This window comes from Danio rerio, chromosome 13, assembly GCF_052040795.2.
Source record: "Danio rerio strain M-AB ecotype USA chromosome 13, GRCz13ab, whole genome shotgun sequence".
In the NCBI taxonomy this organism is placed as follows: Eukaryota; Metazoa; Chordata; class Actinopteri; order Cypriniformes; family Danionidae; genus Danio; species Danio rerio.
This window is the reverse complement of record NC_141033.1, coordinates 54868568-54892500: the sequence shown is the minus strand read 5'-3', so window position 1 is coordinate 54892500 and position 23933 is coordinate 54868568. Positions and strand designations below refer to the sequence as shown.

At 38.8% G+C, this 23933-nt stretch overlaps 2 protein-coding genes across 4 annotated transcripts in view; one reads left to right on the top strand and one right to left on the bottom strand.

Moving 5' to 3' along the window:
- The window catches only part of inpp5a (inositol polyphosphate-5-phosphatase A), a 639159-nt gene that overhangs the window by 205897 nt on the left and 409329 nt on the right, over positions 1 to 23933 (top strand). The window contains exons 14-17 of one of the 3 annotated variants that reach the window (XR_015506554.1): positions 1 to 68; positions 3580 to 3664; positions 3869 to 10514; positions 10570 to 11897. The exon at positions 1 to 68 is cut by the window's left edge and continues 1 nt beyond it. The exons of 1 other annotated variant lie outside the window; for it this stretch is intronic. Coding sequence is in view for 1 of the 2 variants with exons in the window: in XM_087279918.1 (XP_087136044.1) it covers positions 1 to 68; positions 3580 to 3660 (149 nt within the window). In the remaining variant the exon portion in view is untranslated. Of the gene's footprint in view, positions 69 to 3579; positions 3665 to 3868; positions 11898 to 23933 lie in introns of those variants that run through there. One more of the 3 variants, XM_087279918.1, reaches the window with a different exon arrangement.
- nkx6-2 (NK6 homeobox 2) lies at positions 13649 to 17478 on the bottom strand. Its single transcript, NM_001135784.2, has 3 exons — positions 16813 to 17478; positions 16316 to 16488; positions 13649 to 15091 (listed from the first exon to the last, which is right to left on the bottom strand). Exons 1-3 carry the CDS (start codon positions 17225 to 17227, stop codon positions 14843 to 14845), a joined length of 837 nt encoding a protein of 278 aa, NP_001129256.1. The 5' UTR covers positions 17228 to 17478; the 3' UTR covers positions 13649 to 14842.

The following is a 23933-nucleotide window of genomic DNA, read 5'->3' as shown; positions in this document are numbered from 1 at the left end:
CGGAGAACGAGGACAAATCAATAACATACGACAACATCGGAGCCAACGTGTGTATGGGAGACCACAAGGTACAGCTCTAAACTCCACACACACACATGCACATATTCAGAAATACCCAGTTTGTTGTAACCAGGGCTTGACATTACCACCTGCCAACCTGCCCAATGCAGGTAGATGCACGATTTAATTCCAAGGTACGCACATATCCAGCACCCCCTGCCCCGTCATCCCTTATTCTGATTTCAGTCTCATGATGCTTGCTGTCAAACGCCCCATTATTTAAGGACATTCGTTAAGACATTGATAGATCAAACTTATGTTTCCTCTTTAATATTTCCTTTTTTAATCTAACTGTATATTTTGAGAGACAGAGAATAATCAGATGCTCGAGATGTAATCTTTAAAATGATGATATATTACAACATTTGCAAAAATATGACAGAGGTTTAGGGGCGACGCAGTGGCGCAGGATATGGTGCTGTCGCCTCACAGCAAGAAGGTCGCTGGTTTGAGCCTCAGCTGGGTCAGTTGGTGTTTCTGTGTGGAGTTTGCATGTTCTCCTTGCGCTCGCTTGAGTTTCCTCAGTGTGCTCCGGTTTCCCCCACAGTCCAAAGACATGCGGTACAGGTGAATTGGGTTGGCTAAATTGGCTGTAGTGTATGAGTGTGTGTGGGTGTTTCCCAGAGATGGGTTGCAGCTGGAAGGGCATCTGCTGTGTAAAACATGCTGGATAAGTTGGCGGTTCATTCTACTGTGGTGACCCCGGATTAGGGACAAAACTGAAAATAAAATAAATGAGTAGGTCCAGCATTAACCGTGTATGTGATCATCTTTTCACTGGTATTCTTTTGCATGTGTTTTTTTTTTTTTTTCTGAACATTCAAGTTTACTTCATTCACGCGTTAAAATCTGCTTCCTTTTCTTGTCAAATCCACTTCATTCTCACGTCAAGTTCACTTCACCATATATTCGCGTGATGGGCAGGGCTTCTGTCTGCCTGCTGACTCTAGCTCTGCTAAATGGCTAACATGGATTTAATTGAGTGAAATGCAGTGTTTATGTGCTTTATGAAGGCTGAAAAACAGCGTCGATACAATTAGGGCCTTGTCTAAGGGCCTACTCACACTATGCCATCCGTACCGTGCCCAGGCCCGTTTCCCGGATCGTTTGAGAAGTGTGAGTGCGCTGAATCGGGCTCAAGCACGGTTCACTTGGCCGGCCCTGGCCCGGTTGGAAGAGGTGTGCCTGAGCGCGGATCACTTGGGCTTTGGCGCGGTACGCTTTAAGTGTGAGTGCAAAACACGCCAAAGCCCGAAACTGAAATGATTTATTAATAATTCTTACTGTTCAGTGAACGCAAACTGCCATAGATTATTAAAGATGCAAACTCCTCACTGCACGACAGCTGCACCTTCAGCACACCTCCTCATTCCTGCAGCACCAGAGCTTTATGGTTGTTTATGAGCACCAAAAGTGGCGGATCTGTTCGGGGAAATATCTGACTGCGTGTCCCCGCATCCCTAAGGACTGTTTGGCGAAATATTTGACGGCAAAACAAACGACTGAACCGATATAACTAGAGAAATCTCCACTGTGCTGCTGAGTGAGAGAGCGCTTGTCACTGAACAGCGCAGCAGCGATGACGTAAGCGTGCCGAGGCCCATTTGTGGTGTGAGCGCGGGCCGTCGGGGGAGACAGGAGGGGGGACAAGCGTGCTTTGGCCCGGTTCGAGGCAACTGTACCTAGTGTGAGTACGGCCTGAGTCCACTAGATCCTTTCAGAGGTGCACCCAGCTCTGTGAGTTCATCAACTCCTCCAGAAACTTATCTTGGATGATGGAGGCTTTCAGCGGTGCTTCTGACTGAGCCCACTTTGATGAACTGTTGTTGGTGTGTGCAGGAGCATTTCCCCCGGTACACCAACAACAGGCACTTTGTTATAATCCCGCCCCTACAAGAGCAAGCTCCTGATTGGTTGACACGGTGCGAATGTCTGCTGAAGTTCAGATTTGCGAACTTGAGCGAAACGCGCATTAAGTGTGTCAAATGCGCAAAACGCTCAATTCACGCTGCGCCATTCGCACAATTCCCGCATATCGCGCCGCAGGATGTCTGTTCGCTACTTTGCATTGACTTAACAATTGACGCTTCTTCTGTGTCTGGTGTGAACTCAGCATAAAGGCCCGGGCGTTTTCTGTCCACGTTTAACGCCTGGTGACTAAATAAATTACGCCAATGTGATTGCGCACATCATTGCGCAATAGGCCACATGTAAAAGCGTCATTTTTAAAGAAACGCCTCATGCTCGTTTTTTTGTTTTGACGTGCCTTCTCCACCAATCAGATCGGCACTTTTGTTCACGTGCACAGAGCAGCTGCAGTTACAGTAAACAGCACTTGGAGGCGCTCAAGCGCAAAACTGTCAATGCGAGCGCACACTGTTGACGATGCCCAGAGGCGATATGAACGTGGAGCTGCATGTTGCTCTGTGAACAATAATCATTTCTTCATCTGTAAAGCTGAAAGAATGGTTGAAATCTTTACAGCAATGTGAGCATTAAGCATTGTTCTTTCAGGTTGCTCCCATTTACATTTCTCTTCATGCATATTGACTTGCATTTTATGTTTGTGGCTGTGTAAATATTGTACATGTTTGCTGCATTGTGTTTTATTCTTGACTGTTATTAATTTTAATGTAAAGCCTAACCAGGGACAAGGGCTGCAAATTAGCTTTATGCTATATGCCCTATGTACGCAACATCAGTTATCTTTGTATAACAATGTCAAGTGTATTGTCCCTGTAAAATAAACAAGCGAATAAAATAAAATAAAATAAATCGCTAGAGCTGCAGCTGCGACTTGAACCATCCAAAACAACAAGCGTGTCGACTTTCTGTCTTCTGTGTTACAAGCAGGTGTCAGAAGCTTAAGGTTGTGTAGCGCCATCTAATGGCAAGCAGTGATTTTGCATACTCTTCTGCTCGACGCCAGTGAAAATCGCTTGGGTTTGAATCTGGAAAAACGCTGACGATAAACGCAAATGAAAAGCATCCCGGTGTGTACGAGCCTAAAGTGTTGAGCCCTGAAAAGTCATGTGGAATAAAACTAATTGCAATCCGACACTGAAAGCACAGCTCATTCGCTCCTGCTCACTGAGCGAGCTCATACAGAACACAACACATATGAAGTGAAATGAGGAGGCGTGTGGACACAACACAACATCTGCATCAAGTCATTTGAGCAAAGTCAAATGTGTATAAAATAGATTTTCACAACGACACTGTGAACTGTGGCTAGTGAAAATGGCAAGTGGCTAGTAAGTTTGGGAAACCACTAGCCACAGTGGCTGGTGATCAATAAAGTTAATGTCAAGCCCTGCTGTAACCCTTTATAATAACTGCAGACTGAAGCGTTCATTAAGCTCAACAGTAGTTAAGCAGAGCCAGACATTACTGATCAGTTCATAAACACTGCTACAAATGCTGAACTCTAGACATGTATAAACACACATCTAGTGTTCTTAATGTTTTTATTTTTGTGTGTGTGTGTGTGTGTGTGTGTGTGTGTGTGTGTGTTTCCAGCCGGTCTACTTGTTCTTTCGGTTGACCACAGGTCCAGGTAAACCTAATGCAAATAAGCACAAGTGTTGTGTCGTGCAGTGATGTGGTAAATATTGCCTTTTTCCTATCTTTATACTTATATATTATTATTATAGACATACATGTGCAGTGTGTGTGCGCATTCTTATCGTCTGTGTGTGTGTGTGTGTGTGTGTGTGTGTGTGTGTGTGTGTGTGTGTGTGTGTGTGTGTGTGTGTGTGTGTGTGTGTGTGTGTGTGTGTGTGTGTGTGTGTGTGTGTGTGTTGACCAGGGAAATGGTGCCAAAGGGTGGAGAAGATTTCATGAAAAGCGGCCCTGTGAGAAGCTCTGACACGGGTGGATGGACACACACACACACACACACACACACACACACACACACACACACACACACACACCCTGTAAAGACTTTTCAGCAGGACTGAGCAGTCGCATTTGTTGCAGTGCATGCTATCATGTCCATAGAAACCATACACTGAGTTCATCAATGCTTCAAGTTTCGAGATTGTGGATACACACTAACACACACACACTGACACATACACTCTTACTAACACACATACCCAGACAAACTTTCTTATAAACAAACACACATACTGACACACACTGTTACAAATACACACGTATACTCACACATACACTTTTTTTTACAAACACACATTCTGACACAGACTCTTTTACACACACACACACACACACACACACACACACACACACACACACACACACACACACACACACACACACACACACACACACACACACACACACTCAAAAAAAAACACTTAGACCAATACACACTTTTACACTCACACTGTCATACACACACACACACACACACACACACACGTACACTTTCACACCGTCTTACAAATAAACACACGCAAACACTCACAAACTGTCACACCTCACATACACACACACATGCTCTGTCTCAAACACACACTCCCACTTACAAACACACACTCTCACACACACTCTCTAACATACTCTCACAACACACACACTTTTAAAAACACACACACAAACACACACTCACACACTCTTAAGCAATTACACACACACACACTCTCACTCTCACAACACACACTCTGTTAAAAACACACACTCACACACTCTTAAGCAATTACACACACACTCTCTCTAACACACTCTCAAACACACACACACTCTCGTACAAACACACACAAACTCTCGCAAACTGTCACACAGACACACCTCACATACACACACACTCCCACTTACAAACACGCACTCACACACACACACGCACACACACTCATGCATTTACACACACACACTCTCTCTAACACACTCTCAAACACACACACACACACACTCTTTTACAAACACACACACAAACACTCTTAAACAATTACACACACTGTCCTACAAAGAAATACACAAACAAACACACTCACGCTGTCTTACAAATACACACACTCGCAAACTCTTTCTCAAACACACACAAACACATTTACACCTGCACTGTCACACACACTCTTAAACACACACATTCTCAGTTACACACACTCTCACACACACACACACACACACACACACCGAGGTCAGCTGTTGTCCTTGTCTCCAGCTGCTCAGAGATCCTCCACAGGTTCTGAAGTGTGTCAGACGGCGAGCTCCTTCCCTCAGTGTGTCAGATGTGTGAACAGTGCAATGCAGAATCCCTCAGATACGGCTGTGTTCCTCTAGCGTTCGCTTTATTTCTACATGATGCCATAGAGGTGTGACTTTAGCGCTTTGATGGAGATTTCTAGACGTTCTCTCTGCTAGAATAGATGGCTCTCTACAGTATAGATATAGATATATTCTGTTTGTATGATTTCCTCCTTCATCGCATATTGTTTGATTTATTATTTTAGTTTTTGGATTGTGACGTATCACTCTGCCGTGCCGCAAAACAACCGCCGAGTCTCATTTTATATACTGTACTTTTTAATAATTTATAATTCCTACCAAATCTGTTATGCTGACGTATATAGAGAGATACCGACGGCTGCTTCCAGTGTGACGATCCTCAAATGTTAGATAGACAGATATACGACTACATTTACATCATCGTTAGCCGGAAATACATTTCAGCCAATATGATTTATATAGACTTGAAGACAAAATCAGCTGCTCTCCTGTCAAATTTTAATTATTTAGCAAATATTTCCCAAAGTGCTGTTCAAATGAAGACATTTCTCAACATGACAGTGTTCATAACTCATTCTTAATCACTGATTCATTTTCTCCTTCCCATGATGACAGTAAATAACATAAGCTAGCTATTCTTCAAGACACTAGTCAAACACATCTGTTAATGAACAGTTTCAGTGTGTATTTGCGGAGGTGATCTGCATTATGGGATGTTGATCTCTGCTTTGTCCTCTTCTGATGTTGAACGTTCAACTCTACAGTTTGGCAAAGTGACTTTTATTGACATTTTAGTCGTTTGGTATAAGAAATAATATCTAGAGAACTAAGCGTGTAGAGTAACAGAACATATGCTGGAGTTTATTGCATGCATGCTTTCCGCTACATTCATTCTTCCATGGCGAGGCGCCACACCAAAATGCATCCCGCCATGGCTACATCACAGCTTCTCGTTCAAAACATTCAGTCGTTGCTGTTTTTAGTAGCGGGTTATAATCACACCACAACCAATTCAAATGTAAGTCAATTACAACAGTGCGAACTTTCTGTAATTGTAGTAGTGCTACCCTTAAAGATGATATGCTGACTGACTGACTGACAGGTGCATGAGGCCAGCAAACACGACGTAGCTTTCAGTTAAGATGAACACTGTTTCCTTAATTATACTTTATTCATAGATGAAGGTCTGTAGCTCTGCATACAATAGCTGCGTCTCAAATGGCACACTATGCACTCATGCACTATGTACTTATGCACTTTCACACTCAACAGTATAGTATGTATGTAGTGTCCTAAATGGAGCACTAATGTTTTTTTTTTAACTAAGCAGAAATTTCAATCGTTTCCCTGATGATGTTTGACGGTCGCCAAATCAGTGAAATAAATGACCAAACTGTCAAATAACACCTGCCGTGAGTATAACCGCATTCACCATCGGGAGGCGCTATAATCAGTCTCGTAAGAGAATTTTGATTTCACCATCCAAAATAAATAAAGGTATCCCCGATAGCTCCGCCCCTTCCGCTACGTGAGCAAACCTTGAGTGTGTGAAGTGTCCATCAGTACACACTTCATTATACCGGCTGAATGAGTGCAGCATCCGGGTCATTACAGTGCACTTATTATTATTATTGTTTTCAGTGTGAACACACTACTCACACTTTCATACTACAAAATGGCTTAGAATAGTGCATACGTATGCAATTTGGGACGCAGCTAATGACTTTATTGCTGGAGTTTATAGCCGTTTCACTTTACTTCAGGACGCATTAATGCCGCTCTGTAGGTCTATTGGAGACATTCATAAATATTCCTAGCAAATCTAATAAATGTTGGAGACATACTACATAAACGCACTAAATCACACTTCAGCAGTGTTTATTCGAGAGCGCACAAGAAGATCTGCGCTTGAGCAGTGTATATTTGAGGGCGTGCAAGAGGTTTTGTGCACGAACAGAGGAAATCGGCACACAAGCAAAGAGATTCTAAAAGAGGTTAAAACAGAACATTACTAAAATCAATACTTCAGCCATGGTGTCGTCCTTCCTCCAGCGTGCAGAACTCCAATATTGATTCTGGAGTTTAACTGGTTTTGATTCAGCATTTGATTTTACTGCTGTCACTCATGTGAATCTGCGTGAACGTGGTGTGCAGATGCACAAATCTACATTGGCAGACAGTTTGAGCTACTTATCAGAACTATGGGAATTATCCAGCCTGATCTCACGAGAAAACATCAGTGTTTTACGTTTTGCCAGTTTAATGGCTAATTCGGACGAATTCGTACGAGTTCAGTCGTACGAAATTGTACAGTTTTAAAAAGGAGGCGTGGCTCCTAACCCCACCCCTAAACCCAACCGTCATTGGGGGATGAGCAAATTGTACTAAATTGTACGAATTAGATTGTACAGATTCATACGAATTAGCCACTGAATCAAAAAGTTACGAATTGCCGTGAGATTGTGTTGGAATTATCAGCCCAACAGTATTTAATGGACTGATTTCATGCGGCTGCCATTTGTAAAAGCGAAAACAAGGCTGCGGTGAGAAGAAAGCCCAAAGTATTGTCTGAGTATCTGAAGTATCGCAAATTTATCATTTCACCGCCTTTCGAGTGAGCCGAAGGTTTGTTCTGAATGACTGGTGAAAATAAAAAGGCATATCAGAGCTCATTTTCAGTTAAGGGAAATGGCAGTAGATAGCTAATGTTTTCTTTCCCAGACACACATTTTAGATGCCATTTATCAAACTCAAGTTAACGATTCGATGCTTTCGCTATATTAGGCCTGTCAACATGCTGAATTTTGGTACTGAAATTTATCAAAAAATGCTAATTTCTTGCTAACCCGTTGTTTTCACCAGCGCTCAACAGAAATGACTGTGATTGGCTGTACAGGTCATCAGTTCACCACACTTCTACTATTTACCAAGTGCAAACACAGACAAGCGATCGACTGATCTTCGTGTTTTTAAAATGTATCTGTGTTTGCACTGGGTGAAGAGCAGTGAACTGATGACCTTCACGGCCAGTCACAGTCATTTCTGTTGCGCACTGGTGGCAAATCAGGGGTGTTTAAGAACGCACTCAGCATTACCTTAAAGTGTTAAAGTGGGACAACACTATTACAGACAGCACGAGGGTGTGCTACAGAACACTGCATTGTTTTATCACTCAACGGGTTACATAGGCTGAAGCAGGGAAGCGTCGTCACGGTGTTTACCTGTTGCCATGAGCTGAAGCCTAGGAGGAAACTCTTAAAGACATTGTGATGCTGTTTGATGCTTAATCTGCTTTTAATTGTTTAAATTAAACTTTACTGAATGATATTAAAGTGATGTTTACACCATTTCTGCATTTTTAAATCTCGGCAACAGCTGGAGCTCTGTAGTCCACAGCATCTTGCTGCAGTGTTTACAGTGCTGGTCCAATACTTCCGGGTGCTTCCCACTACAGCCTCGCTTCCGTGTTTTAAGATGACGGCCGCTTGAAATAAGCGTATTGGATGAACATTTTTGAGTTTTATGCCTCACCCAGAATAAAAAAAATACATATAAATGCATTTAGATCACTTTCTTTAATCAGTACTTTTGGACTGAGAAGAGACTTTCAACCAGCACAACAACACGTGTCTGAAGACCATCACCTACTGCACCTTTAACTAGGTTAATTAAGTTAACTAGGCAAGTCATTGGGCTATGGTGGTTTGTTCTGGCTAATAATTTTGACCTCTTAAAAAATTTAAACTGCTTTTATTCCAGCCAAACTAAAACAAACAAGATTTTCTCCAAAAGAAAGAAGTAGTATAGAGCTTATTCTTCACATTTGAGTGAGAGCAGCCGTTGGAATCTTTCGGCTTCGGCTCTCATTGACGTCCGAAGATGATTAAAGTTTAAAACGGTTTGTTGTGCAGGTTAAACTGATATTATCCTATTATATTCTACTTTTTATGTACAGTCATGAAACACACTTGTTTGTAGAGCGAGTAGTTTTCTGACGTTTATTATTTATAGTCATTTCTCCAATAGGCAGTGGAATCTGAAGTCCTAAAACAATTGTAGAAACAAGCGCACTTTATAATATAAATAATACAGTAAAAATGTGCTTGCTCTGTTAAACATCACTTGGGAAATATTTGACTAAGAATGCAAATTGTATAGGAGAGCTATTATTTTTGCCTATATACATATACATAGCCATCTTTATCTCTTAAGCAGTGCCATAAACCCTGCAAGTATATAATGTTTAAGTTTCTATAGCAGTCTTGCTGGGTTATTACAGTACTGTTCTTATTCTAACTTATTTCTGTGTAATAATGTTATATATGGTTCTGAATGTGATATTTGAATAGGCCTGGGTATATCTTTACAAAATAGCTGTATCTTTTCTTTTTGTATGATTTTGTTTTGTTACTATATTATTGTGCCATGGTGCCAACTGTTGAACTCCAATGTCAGAAGTGCAGTTTTGGCGATGTGCTTTAAGAAAAAACACTCAAGTGATGGACTTTATTTACACTTTACTTTACACTCTAGACTGAGTTTTACTCAGCAGGAGCAGTGTAAAGCAAATGTGCTCCTCTTGAATGTCTTGTGCTGAATTGATTCTACACTACAGATCCGTTAGGTTTTCTGGGAATGATTTTGTGTCGCCTTGACTGTGATTTGGGTGGAAAAAGTGCTTGTTAACTGTTTTGTTTTGTTGATTTTTCCAAATCTTGATTTGCAGCCAGTCAGGCGATATAGGATTCCGTCTTTTCTTTAGGCAGATTAAAGTGATTAAACAGTGGATGGCAAGACCTCCGAAAGCAATAAAACCATTAGAAGTCAATCAATGAGCGGATGAATCAGTGCCTCAGTGTGTCATTAGTGGAGCTCATCGTCACTGACCCTCCACAAGCTGATCAACAATCAACTTTCTGCACTCTAGATGCCTGCGGGACTCATACATATACACCAATATCCTGTAGGATGTAGAACGATCCCTCGTGAAGAATACAAATATACTGTAGTAAATACTGCAGGGTTTTTGAGCCATGAAGTACCTAAATTAATCTGTTGGAGGTGATTCTGTAGTTGCCATGGTGACACAAAAACTATAGTAATTGATCTGTTGTGGTGATTCTACAGTTGCTATGGTAACACAACAACTAATAGTAATTGATTTGTTGTCATGATTCTAAAGTTGCTATGGTAACACAACAACTATAGTAATTGATCTGTTGTGGTGATTCTACAGTTGCTATGGTAACACAACAACTATAGTAATTGATCTGTTGTGGTGATTCTACAGTTGCTATGGTAACACAACAACTATAGTAATTGATCTGTTGTGGTGATTCTACAGTTGCTATGGTAACACAACAACTACAGTAATTGATCTGTTGTCATGATTCTACAGTTGCTATGGTAACACACCAACTGTAATAATTGAATGGTTGTGCTGATTCTACAGTTGCCATGGTAACACAACAACTGTAACAATTTGTTGTGGTGATTCTATAGTTGCTATGGTAACACAAAAACTATCGTAATTGATCTGTTGTGGTGATTCTACAACTGTAACAATCTGTTGTGGTGATTTTATGGTTGCTATGGTCACACAGCAACTGTAACAATCTGTTGTGGTTATTCTGCGGTTGCTATGGTAACACAATAACTAGTAATTGGCCTGTTGTGATTCTGTAGTTGCCATGGTAACACAGCAACTGTAACATTGTTGTGGTGATTCTATAGTTGCTATGGTAACACACCAACTGTAATTTAATTCTTGTGGTGATTCTACTATTGCTATGGCAACAGAAGAACTATAGTAGTTGACCTGTTGTAGGGATTCTATAGTTTTTATGGTAAAAAACCAACTGTAATAATTAAACAGTTGTGGTGATTCTATTGTTGCCATGGTAACACAGTAACTGTAGCAATCTGTTGTTGTGATTCTATAGTTGTTATGGCAACACAGTAGCTATATGTTCCAATAGTTTTCTACAACTATGCTACTTCAATACACCACAGCTCACTGCAGTAAAAACTAAAGTATACTACAGTATTTATTACAGTTTATCAGTTCACTACATTCAAAAGATGCTGGGTTATTTCACTTTTACTTCAGAGTAAAATATAGACATCATATGAATTGAATCATCATTTTAGTTTGCTCTAAATTGGATTGAAATAACCCAGAGTGATTTTTTTAGTTGACCGTATGCTGGAGCATTCATTAACAAAGAGTTGTAAATAGTATAATGTAAACAGTATAATGCACTACTATAGCATGGTTCAGAAAAACTATAGTATTTACTATACATTACTGTAGTATTTTCCATGTGGGTTTTATCATTAGGCGACTCGTTATTAACTACTAGATTATATTTATGAAATTGTGTGTTCATTTGGTCAGAGTGTATTTATAGATATTATTGTTATTGAACAGAACATTTGGATGTCTTGTTTAAATGACGGGGAGAGTCGCACAATGTTCGGGAATGTTTCTTTGATTTGCATGGAAATCTAGTCAATACAGGGTTTGCGCGTGTTTCTGTAAACCCGTTTCCATGCGCATCTCTCATCACGGGTCGATATCCAAATTGTAGCCTATACTGTCATTATTTAAAGCTTTTCCCAAATAAATTTACATATCACAAAAATATGTGTCTGTGTTTGCAGAGCCGTGTGTTTGTGTTGCGCAGGGCGGATCTCAAAACTGCAGAGAGCTCGTCAATAAATGATTCGCACACGCGTTACAGGAGCTCGTTCAGACTGAGACAAATAAACCGGAGCTGGATCTATAAATGTTGAACACAAACTGGGTCAAATGTGGACATTGGGTTAAACTTGGTCCTATAAATTGTATTTAATTTAATAACCCAGCAGTTGTTTTTTGTCCATATTTAACGCAAAAATAGGCTGAAATAATCCAGGATTTTAGAATGATTAAATATCTGTCATCATTAGTCTGAGGTGATCCTGCAGAACACGGGTCATATCTGCTTCATTCCTCTGATGAAGATAAATAATCAAAGATTTGATCGGATTATTTTTTTATTATTGTTGTTTTTGTTATTAGGCATATTATTGCACTGAAATAAGTAAAGGTTGCTGTAACCCCGTGTTGGGTCAAATAGAAAACCGCTGGGTTTTTAAATTGTTATTTAAAATTAATAGAAAAACAATGAACCCAACGCTGAGTTATAACACCCCAGCATTTTAAAGTGTAATATTAAAGATTTAAAGTAGTTAAAGATTTGATCAAATAGTTATTATCATTATTATTAATTGTTATTATTATTAAAAATAATAATTATTGTTGTTGTTGTTAATATTAGGCATGTTATTGCACTGTAAAATTATAGGTTGTTGTAACCCCATGTTGGGTCAAATATAGACAAACCCAACCACTGGGTTTTTTAATTGTTATTTAAAATTATTGAAAAAACAATTAACCCAACATTGAGTTATAACAACCCTGCATTAGAGTGTAGTATTACAGATTTAAAGTAGTCAACGATTTGAACTAATTATTATTATTATTATTAATTATTATAATTGTTGTTATTATTAGGCATGTTATTGCACTGTAAAATTACAGGTTGTTGTAACCCCATGTTGGGTCAAATATAGACAAACCCAACCGCTGGGTTTTTTAATTGTTTAAAATTAATTGAAAACCAATTAACCCAGCGTTTAGTTATAACAACCCTGCATTTTAGAGTGTATATTAAACATTTAAAGAAAAGATTTGAACAAATTATTGTTGTTGTTATTAGGCGTATTATTGCACTGAATAATTATAGGTTGCTTTAACCCCTGTTGGGTCAAATATATATAAACCCAACTTGTTGTTGTTTAATTGTTATTTAAAAATAATTTAAACACAACTTACCCAACGTTGAGTTATAAGAACCCAGCATTAGAGTGTAGTATTATAATTGTATTAATTTTTGTTAGTATATATTTATGTTGTCGTTTAATTATAATTTTGTCGCTCGTCTGTAAATTCATATTTGTGATATGTTAGCTTTTTTAAAATTATGCAATGTCATTATACAATTATTCATATTAATTTGCAAGCAATTGTAAAATATGGACAAACCCCAAAATTCGGGAAAAACATTAACGTTAATTTAAAACAAATATAAACATCCAGCATTTTAGAGTGTATGGATATAATAATAATATAATAATAATAATTATTAAAGTAATAATAATTATTATTAAAAAGAAATAATAAAATAATAATAACAATTAAAAAGTAAAATAATAATAATAATAAAAGCGTGTATTAAGTGTTTACAACATTCGCGGTCAAATAAACAGACATCACAACCCCAAAAACCAAACAGTTTGGTCAAAAATATGCACTAAATGACAGAAAGATCATGACATATTTAAAACATCGGCTTGTTAAATAATTTATTGATAATACAAAGTTTTTCTTCCTTCATCACGGAAGCAATAATATTCTCTTCATCGATATTTAAGTCCATCTTTGAGTATTTCTCGTGTTGTGAGGTAAAACATAAACTCCTTCCATTGAAAGTATAAGCGGCCAAAAAAAGGACATTGTTATTAAAACAAACTCTATTCACATCATTTACAACACTGGCACTTTATACACTTTGTGTACCTGCTTTCAAAATAATAAAAAAGTACATGTTTTTAGGCGAAAGAGGCGTCGTTATTCTTCTGCGATCGATTTTGGTCACGCTTTACAATCAGGTTGCATTAGTTAATGCATTGGTAATGTATTTACTACATGAATTATTAATCAACAATACATGTACATAATTTCTTAATGATAGTTCAACATGTATGCATTATTAACATCCAAATTCATGCACCGTGAGTTAACGAACTAACAGTGAACACTGTATTAACATGAATAAATACTGCCATGAATGTCCTGTTCGTTCATGCTAATAAATGCATTAACTGATATTAACTAGTACAGCCTTGTTGTAAAGTGCGACCGTCTGATCTTAAATGACCTATGATGATGATGAGGGGAGATTGGCACGTCTTCGTGATGCTTTAATAACATAATTTACTCAGTAAAAAATATATATACATCTCACGTCCACTCTAACTGTACAACTGCAGCGAAGCCAAAGCAGTGTGAACAGTGTGTTTATTATACCCTGCTTAATTCTGCCCCAGTTCTGCAGGAGAATCTGAGACTGATGAAGATGATGCTGAAGATGCACTGAAAAGGGAATGAGTTATTGAATTTACTGAAGAATTTAAGGTAACTGGCTGCAAACAATTTATATGCACTCAAAAGATGACTTCTGTGTGATTAAACTAAATTAAAATGAGTTGAAGAAACACAATTCTTTACTTTTGTTTTGGGATAACTTAATTGTTTTATGTTCAATCCACTCAAATTTGTAAAAAACGATTAGCTTAATGGATTTGTGTTGAAATAGAGAGTGTGTCGGCTGAATTTAAACACAAATTAAATGCAGTAATGTTCAACTTGCTAACATTCAGCCCATATTAATTGCTTGCAGCCAGTTACCTTTAAACACATGTAGTAAATCCAATGCATCATGTTTTGGTTTCAGTGCATGAAGAGTCTTTGAGCTCAGATTGATCACAAAGTGTCCGAGCTGTTGCTGCACGGGCTGAGGAGCGACAGGTTACTCGTCTTGTGCTTCTTCAAAAGTCTTGTGATTTTCTCGTCGTCAGAGTTCGGGTCCAGGGGTTTGTTATATTCATCATCTTCGTCGTTATCCGAGCTCTCCTTCATCTTCTCCGTCTCAGAGTCGTGCTTTTTCTTGGCCGTGGCCATTTCTGCCGCGTGCCTCTTTCGCCATTTAGTTCTTCTGTTCTGAAACCAAACCTGAGAAAGAAGAGGAGAACACAACACTTCAGCGCGAGGGTGGCTGTAGATGATAACAGGAATTCACTGAAAATTATTCAAAGATGATTCCTTGGATTTACTTTTTTTTTTTTAGGTTAAGTGATTGTAAACAATTTATTTGGGCTGAATTTAAACAAACAAATTAAGTTGAACACTCCTAAATTTAATTTGTTTGTTTAAACTCAACACAAATAAAATATAAATGATATATTCTGTAAAAAAAAAGCTATATGGAGCGATTGTTGCTATAAAACTTAATGAGAATTATTTATAGAATTTATTAAATCACTCTGTAAAATTGATACTTTAGAGCAATTGTTGCTATAGACGTTAATGAGAATTATTTATATTATTTAATAAATGACATACTCTGTGGAAAAATGATTCTGTAGCGCGAGTGTTGCTACAAAAGTTAACGAGAATTATTATAGCCTTTAATATTAATTAAATTACGTGTAGCTAATGTAAAAAAATGTGTTCAACGCAATCGATTTGTGTTGGGACGACATGAATGAAGTTAACTTGTTAGTTTTTACAAATTTAAGAAGATTGGAGATAAAACAATTAAGTTGTCCCAACAAAAAAAAAACAAGGATTGTGTTGTTTCAGCTCATTTCAAATTAATAGTTATTTTAAGTGTATTATTGTATTTTAATTACGTCTGCTCCCCGCAGTAACATCAAAAATAAAAGTTAATGTTGCACAGTGAGACGAAAGATGCTATATTGATATCCAGCTAGACTTTACCGATTTTTATCACGCCACCTGAAAATGTTTAATTAAAACAACTGGACTGAAAATATATAATTAATTTAAAGCAGGTTTAAAATGCTGCAGCCCAATGTTGGATCAAATATGGAAAAGGCTGTTGTGTCAAAACTGTAGTTTAAATTTAATTAGCCTTAAAAAAGAAAACTTGTAACGTTAACAACACATTTTTATTTAGAGCGTACATGTAATTAAGAGCAAATATTTGTTTCCTATTTTAAAGTAATTAAAAAGTTGAGCAGGGTTTTCGTAAAGCAAAGGCCTAAATGTGTCCTAATGACAACAAAATTGTTAGGAAAACATTATTAGTTATCCGCAATTATCCGCGTCCTAAATTAACGGTGCGACCTCTCATCTCTCTGCTTTGCAAACTTATTGGTGGTTTTCAGCTGTGAGAAGTTAAGTCTTAGATTGATCTGGGAGTTTTGTGTTTACCTTGACTTGGCTCTCGGTCATTCCCAGAGAATAGGCGAGTCTGGCTCTCTCCGGACCGGCCAGATATTTGGTCTGCTCGAAGGTTTTCTCCAGTGCGAAAATCTGCTGTCCTGAAAAAGTCGGTCTGGAATGTTTCTTCTTGCCATCTTTGTCCAGCATCATGTTTGCTTGGGCTGAAGAAGAAGAAAAAAACGAGACACGGTCAGCTAATAAACCCACTCAACTTCATGAGAGATTGCGCTGTCATGTCACTGAGAGCCAACAAGTGTCAAACACCACACTCTGTAAATAAAAACATGCTGGTTAAAATATGAACAAAACCGACTTCTCGGCTAGTTTAGGCAATTAACGCATAGCGCAGATTTAACGCACTGGTTGCATTTGTGGACATTTCGCAATAAATGTGGGTTTAAATAACACAGCGTTTTAAAAAAGTACAATAAAATATTCCAACTCGAGGATCTAAGCTTGATTTCGATCAAGCGCGCAAAACTCACCCGCACAGGGAACCCGCGGGTCTCTCCACGGCGAGCCTTGCATCATTCCCGGCCAGAATATGGGCGCCCGCCCGGGCAGCTCCGTCAGCGGTTTGGGGTATCTAGAAACGGCCGCCGGGTTGAAGTACATCCCGGCTGAAGTGGCCAATCCGTTGATCCTAGGGAAACCCGAGAGCAGCTGTCCTGCAGTGGTGATGGGTCTGCCCAAAATATCGCTTATTCCATGAGGCGTCCCCAGCGGGATCTGAGAGTTCAGGTTGCCGAGAGAAGGAGCCTTGAAGCCGGCGGGACTCTGCAGAGCGTACGGGAATAAAGAGGTCTTCATCTCGGTCATGTTGTGCAGCGCAGCCAGTGGAGTGCTGCCCAGGACGAACGCACTCTGCCGGTTACTATCCATCTGTCCCACCGCTAACATTGGTGCGCCGGAGCCACAGGACAAACCGCGGAGAAACAAAAACCAAGAACACAGCACACACAAAGTACAGCAAATAAAGTTTGACAGCTCATCCAACTGAACTTTCAACTGGAGGCGAAACTTTGCAAATGTTTCCCACGCGCGAGTGAGTTTCCGGAGCGCAATCCAATCGGCGGTGTTCGGCAGATCTGACGGCCGCTTCGAGTGCAGCGTGTTCCCCGCATCTGAGGTGCGATTCCCCGGTCAATGCGCTCCGGCAGCGACGACGAGCTGATAACCTCGCCGCCACCTGCGAGCGCGACTCCCCTATTGGAAGACTCTAAGTGACGCCACGCTGTGATTGGAGGACGCGCGGCGGGGAATTTGCATGCGCGCAAACGCCACAAAGCCGCACTCCATCAAGCTCGTATTGAAGCGGCATTAATGACGCGTCGCACTGTAGAAATCATTGTTTCTGCGTTTGACACAATAGACGCGTTTACTTTATGACGCCGGTGGCAGAGTAAGTACATTAACCTCATACAGCTGTGTCTAATCATATTAATAAGCGCTCGGTCGTTTGTTTAGCTTAGTCCATATACTGATGTTTAACAGATAATTAGCGCTCGCATATCCATCCATCGCGTTAGATGCAGTAGATAGTAATAAAGTGCGATTAAAGTATCGCGTCTTATTACTTCGCATCGTGCGTGTTTTTTTAAACATCAATATTGCATGGGGAAAATAGGCTATTATTTAATCGCGTCCTCTGTTTTGTATATCTCAGGTTATTATCAAACGAATAACTTAATATTTGCATGTTTAACATATTGCAATCTTTTATTTCAGTCTAAGTTTTAAAAGCAGACGAGTTGTTACTAAACCACTACTCAATTAATCATTTAAAATAATGTATAACACGAGTTGTTTGGTGTATAATTTAACGCATCCATTAGCGCGTGTTTTTCCCCATGCAGGGTGTTTTTATTATCAGTTTTAATCTTAATATATGCTGATAATATCTGATTCTCCACTGCATTTCTTTTCTTCTGCTCTGAGATCATTCATTCCTTCATTTAGCCGAGCTGATGTAGTACATTGGCATTGTTAAAACAACAATGCCGCATTTCTCCGCGATCTCTCCGTGATCTTGACTGGAGTGTTTTCTGCTGTGTGTTTTGTGGAGACAGACAGAGATCATCTGTTTAAGTGCAGCGCTCATGTTTTATGGATCTGCGGGGATGAAATATGACCGTGGCGAATTTAAAAGGGTTCAACATTATTTAGACCTTCATCAAAACAACGAGAAAGCAGAAACGCGCCGTGTGAAATATGACGATGACTTTACACATTTTCCATTAAAACAATACGAGCTTAAATGACATAAATAACAATCCAGTTATTTATTCATTCTGTGGGTTAACAGATAAAATGATTGCGACAATGCGGGTTTTGCGGATATTATCTAGCCTATATTTGTTTTACATTTATAAACTTATTCATTAATATAGTGACTATTTTTTAAATGTGTCGCCCAAACAAATAACATAATTCAAACCAATTTAAAGTGGGATATTTGATTTCCGATTTCACCTGTAATTTTACATGAATCGCTTATTGTAATGTGGTTGTAACTACTAAATTTTCAAGCTCGTGACAGTAAAACAAAGTCAAAATAAAGACAATCTGCCAGAATAAAAATTAAAACGATAAGTTAAACCCCATTATGTTTAGTGAATTTATTATTATTATTATTACCCTTTATTTTCTTTGCTTTGCAGTTCTTAAAGGGAAACGGGTTATAATTGTAATAGTATTTAATTTTATGTTCAGGTCTTTGCAGACACCACTGTTATTACTGTGTGAAGTCTTTTACTTGTCTTTTTGCATTAGAATGAATACAAATGTATAAAATCAAGGTGTAATTAAGCTTTGAGTTGTGTGTAAACAAACATTATATTGCATTAACTCTCATGTTATCAGATGAAGTTGTAAGAAATAAACAATAAACTCTAATCCGAACTAAGTCCTACGTGTAAGCTATTTTTTATTTACACATTGCTGTTGTTAAAATATAAAATATGGTAGTAGTAATACAAATAATAGGCTAAAATAACTAGAGTTATAATGAACAGTAAAACATACATAAATCATAAATCATTTGCCATTTGTGACCGGCATTTGTCTTATAAAAACGGCATTAGAATAATAAGCTTGTTTTGATGAGTATCAGCTGCTGCTGTTTTTATGGCAGAGCATTTTATACTTATGCTTAAATCCCCTATTTTCAAATTAACAAACATGTTCATTCGTAATTTCTTAAAAAACGTAATAAACATGTTTGTGGACAGCGGCCGCTGTGCGTTGATTTACAGTGAAACAGCGACATCCAGCGGTCAACTGCAGAACTAAAGACGAGCGATTATCTATAAGCGAAGTTTTTTCTTAATCAAATCTCCTTTCATTAAGAAGAAAACACGACTGCTCAGTCTCTGGATGTTTATTTCTTTCTTTCTAATAAATATGAAACTGTTCTCTTCAATTAAAATCTGAACTCTACATTTTCTTTCATTCTGTTGCACACTTCAAGTAATTTCCATGTTTTCCAATATAAAACCTTTCCTCATTTTATCCCTTCTGTGAAAATATGAACAGTGTATTCAGGTACTACTGTTTTAAATGAACAAATATGCATTTCTTTCAAGAACTCAAATGTTGTTTGTAAGCAAAACAAATTTTGTAATTAATAAAATATTTTTACTCAAATCTAAATCTGACACTGTTGTTATCTTTAATAAAAGTCTAAAATGTATGCATTTTATTTTATTCTGTTTCATTCTTAACAGCCATATTTATTTATTTTATTTATACAAAACCTTTCCTTACTCTGTCTCCTACAAAAATAAGATCAATATATTGAGTTATTGCTGTTTAAAAATAAGCAAATGTGCATTTGAAAGAGTTATTCATCTGTTGTTTGCAAGAAAATTAATCTTTGCAAGAAAAGTAGAGCTTTGTCTCAAGATAAATTAATATAATTAATCAGAATCAGACATTTAATATGACATTAAACTAATTGTAATTGTTTTTGTGGTCAAATAACTATGAAACGCATCGTAATGCATTGTAATGCACAATATTGCTTTAATACCACAGCACACACACATATAGGATATATCAGGAATGCCTAAAGTTTTCCTATAAAAGGCAAAAAACCAAATGTCATTGAGAGCCGTGGGCCAAATGTAAATACTGTACAAAAGCAGGCACATCTCTCTTAATTAGGAGCTCAGCCAAAACCGCAAAAAGTGCAAATAAATGTAAATCAAAGGCGGCAACACCAAGGCTCCAAAAATACAAATTTATTAAATTAAAAAGGCTGACACAGAGCGCTCAGTGTCAGCCTTTTTAATTTAATAAATTTGTATTTTTAAGCCTTGGTGTTGCCGCCTTTGATTAACATCCAAATGTAAATACACCAAACTATTTTACATTAAAGTTGCCATGGGTAATTTCCTATTTTTTTTTCTTAATATTTAAAATTTTTTACTTTAAATTGTCTTATCCAATGCAGTATAACTTACAATAAAATGATAACTTCTAGCAAAAAAAACATAAACAGTCACAATTATAACACTGGAGTTTAATGCTGAATACAGTCAAGCAGAATCTGCCTCGGCCTTATTTTGTCCTCTATCTGTCAGGTGACCGTGTCTACATTAAAAAAAATCCGATTAATTTACATCATTTATTACAAAAATTTCATTTTAGTTTGCTTTTAACAAACATCAAAGGGTTACATTAAATTTGAATTGACAATACCAATAGTCTCAAACTGAACTCCTGGAGGGCCGCAGCTCTGCATAGTTTAGCTTCAACCACCTCCAACGCACACCTGCTGACTAGTCTTGATTAGATCATCTGTGTTTGATTAGTGTTGGAGCAAAACAGCGCAGAGCTGCGGCCCTCCAGGAACTGACTTTGAAATCTCTGCTCTAAACCCTCCCCATTATTCTCAGATGGTGGGCAAAATCAAAGGTTACCATGGGCCAACTTTGGCCAGCAAGCCGAAGTTTGGACATCTCTGGGCTTTATTCAGGGGCAGATTCAGGGATTTGTGGACCGTAAACAGAACACACAGTAATATGCACCCTTCGCATTTGTATTTAGCTGCCTTTTTCTTTTATCTCTCAGTCTGGATTTCTCCATTTTAAAGTGAATTCATAACTAAAAATACTGAATAAACGTTTGGTTTTGGTTTTGAAAACTAAATCTTCACCTGGTTTGACTGCTGGACTGATCCATGATTGTGAGTGGGGGACACATGTGCACAGATGTAATAATTAGGGTTAAATTGTATTTGTTGAACACGCACCAAACAAAACACACCACTAAATATCATCTCATATAATTTATAAAAACGTAAAGGTAATTATAGGGGCCCCTCAGATTTCCTGGGGCCCTAAGCGACCTCTCTAACTGGTTACATCCGCCCCTGACTACATACAGAGATTCATTTTAAAACTGAATTAATGTAATTATGAAACTGTATAAGGAAGAAAAGAACGAGCAGGGGAGAAGTGGTCTCCAACCACGTGACTGTATGTATTAAATCTCTCTGTAATCATGTTTTAGAAATGAAAACAACATTTTCCACAATATTAATGTGATTAACAATACAAAACACCAGTTCAAGCCCTTGAGCAGCACTGAATTCTACTAAATTTAGTAAAATCCTGCATGTTTTTCTCTAAAAACGTTCGTGTTCGACCGTAGAAAGAAAGAATAATTAAATATCTTGGCTGAGAAGCGAGAGAGTAAAGTAAATGAGCAAATGTTAATCGTGAACAGTGAAGTGGTGCTGCCGCCTTGTGGCCGACAGCAGAATTGCAGCGCACTTTCACAGTTATAATGGAGATGATTCATTTTCCTTTGGTGAAGTAGTCCTTTATTCATCAGGGGTCGCCACAGCTGAGTGAACCACCAACTATTCCAGCATATGTTTTACATAGCAGATACTCTTCCAGCTGCAATCCATCACTAGGAAACACTCATGCACACTTATTCACACACACACTCATACACTATGGCCAGTGTAGTTGATCAGTTCCCCTATAGCGCATGTGATTGGAATGTGGGGGAAACCGGAGCACCCGGAGGAAACCCACACCAACACGGGGGGAACTCCATACAGAAACACCAACTGACCCAGTTGGGACTCGAACCGGAGACCTTCTTGCTGTGACACCACTGAACCACCATGCCGACTAAAACATTGCATCCAAAAATAAAAGTTTGTACTAGTATATTTATTGTGTATGTAAAACACCTGCATGCATATATTTGAGGATATGCATTCAATATTTATTTACATTTAGATATAAAATGTGTATGATACAATTAATAAACATTTAAATGTCTTTGTAACAAAACAGTTTTGTTTCTATGTATGTTTGTTTGCTTGTGGCACATATGTATATTAAACATAACACACATACTGTATACACACACACACACACACACACACACACACACCTTACTAGTACCAGGTTGGCCCCTTTTTGCCTTCAGAACTGCCTTTAATCCTTCATGGCAGAGATTCAACAAGGCACTAAAAATATTCCTCAGAGATTTTGCTCCATATTGTCATGATAGCATCACACAGTTGCTGCAGATTTGTCGGCTGCACATCCATGATGCCAATCTCCCGTTCCACCACATCCCAAAGCTGCTCTATTGGATTGAGCTCTGGTGACCGTGGAGGCCATTTGAGTACAGTGAACTCATCGTCATGTTCAAGAAACCAGTCTGAGATGATTGAGCTTTATGACATGCTGCGTTATCCTGCTGGAAGTAGCCATCAGAAGATGGAGACACTGTGCTCATAAAGGGATGGACATGGTCAGCAGCAATACTCAGGTAGGCTGTGGCGTTGATGCTCAATTGGTACTAATGGACCCAAAGAAAATCTCCCCCACACCATTACACCACCACCACCAGCCTGAACCGCTGATACAAGGCAGGATGATCCATGCTTTCATGTTGTTGAGGCCAAATTGTGAGCCGAGCATCTGAATGTGTGAGCAGAAATGGAGACTCATCAGAGCAGCAACGTTTCTCCAATCTTCTATTGTCCAGTTTTGGTGAGTCTGTGTGAATTGTAGCCTCAGTTTCCTGTTCTTAGCTGACAGGAGCGGCACCCGGTGTGCTCTTCTGCTGCTGTAGCCCATCCGCCTCAAGGTTGGACGTGTTGTGTGTTCAGAGATGCTCTTCTGCAGAGCTCGGTTGTATCGAGTGCTTATTTGAGTTACTGTTGCCTTTCTATCAGCTGGAGCCAGTCTGGCCATTCTCCTCTGACCTCTGGCCTCATCAACAAGGCATTTGCGCCCACAGAACTGCCGCTCACTGGATATTTCCTCTTTGTCGGAGCATTCTCTGTAAACCCTAGAGATGGTTGTGCGTGAAAATCCCAGTAGATCAGCAGTTTCTGAAATACTCAGAGCAGCCCGTCTGGCAGCAACAACCATGCCACGATCAAAGTCTCTTAAATCCCCTTTCTTCCCCATTCTCATGCTCGCTCTGACCTGCAGCAGATCCTCTTGACCAGGGGTGTCCAAACAAGTTGGAGCTAAACTCTGCAGGGACACCGGCCCTCCAGGACCGAGATTGGTGACCCCTGGTCTCGACCATGTCTACATGCCTAAATGCAGTGAGCTGCTGTCATGTG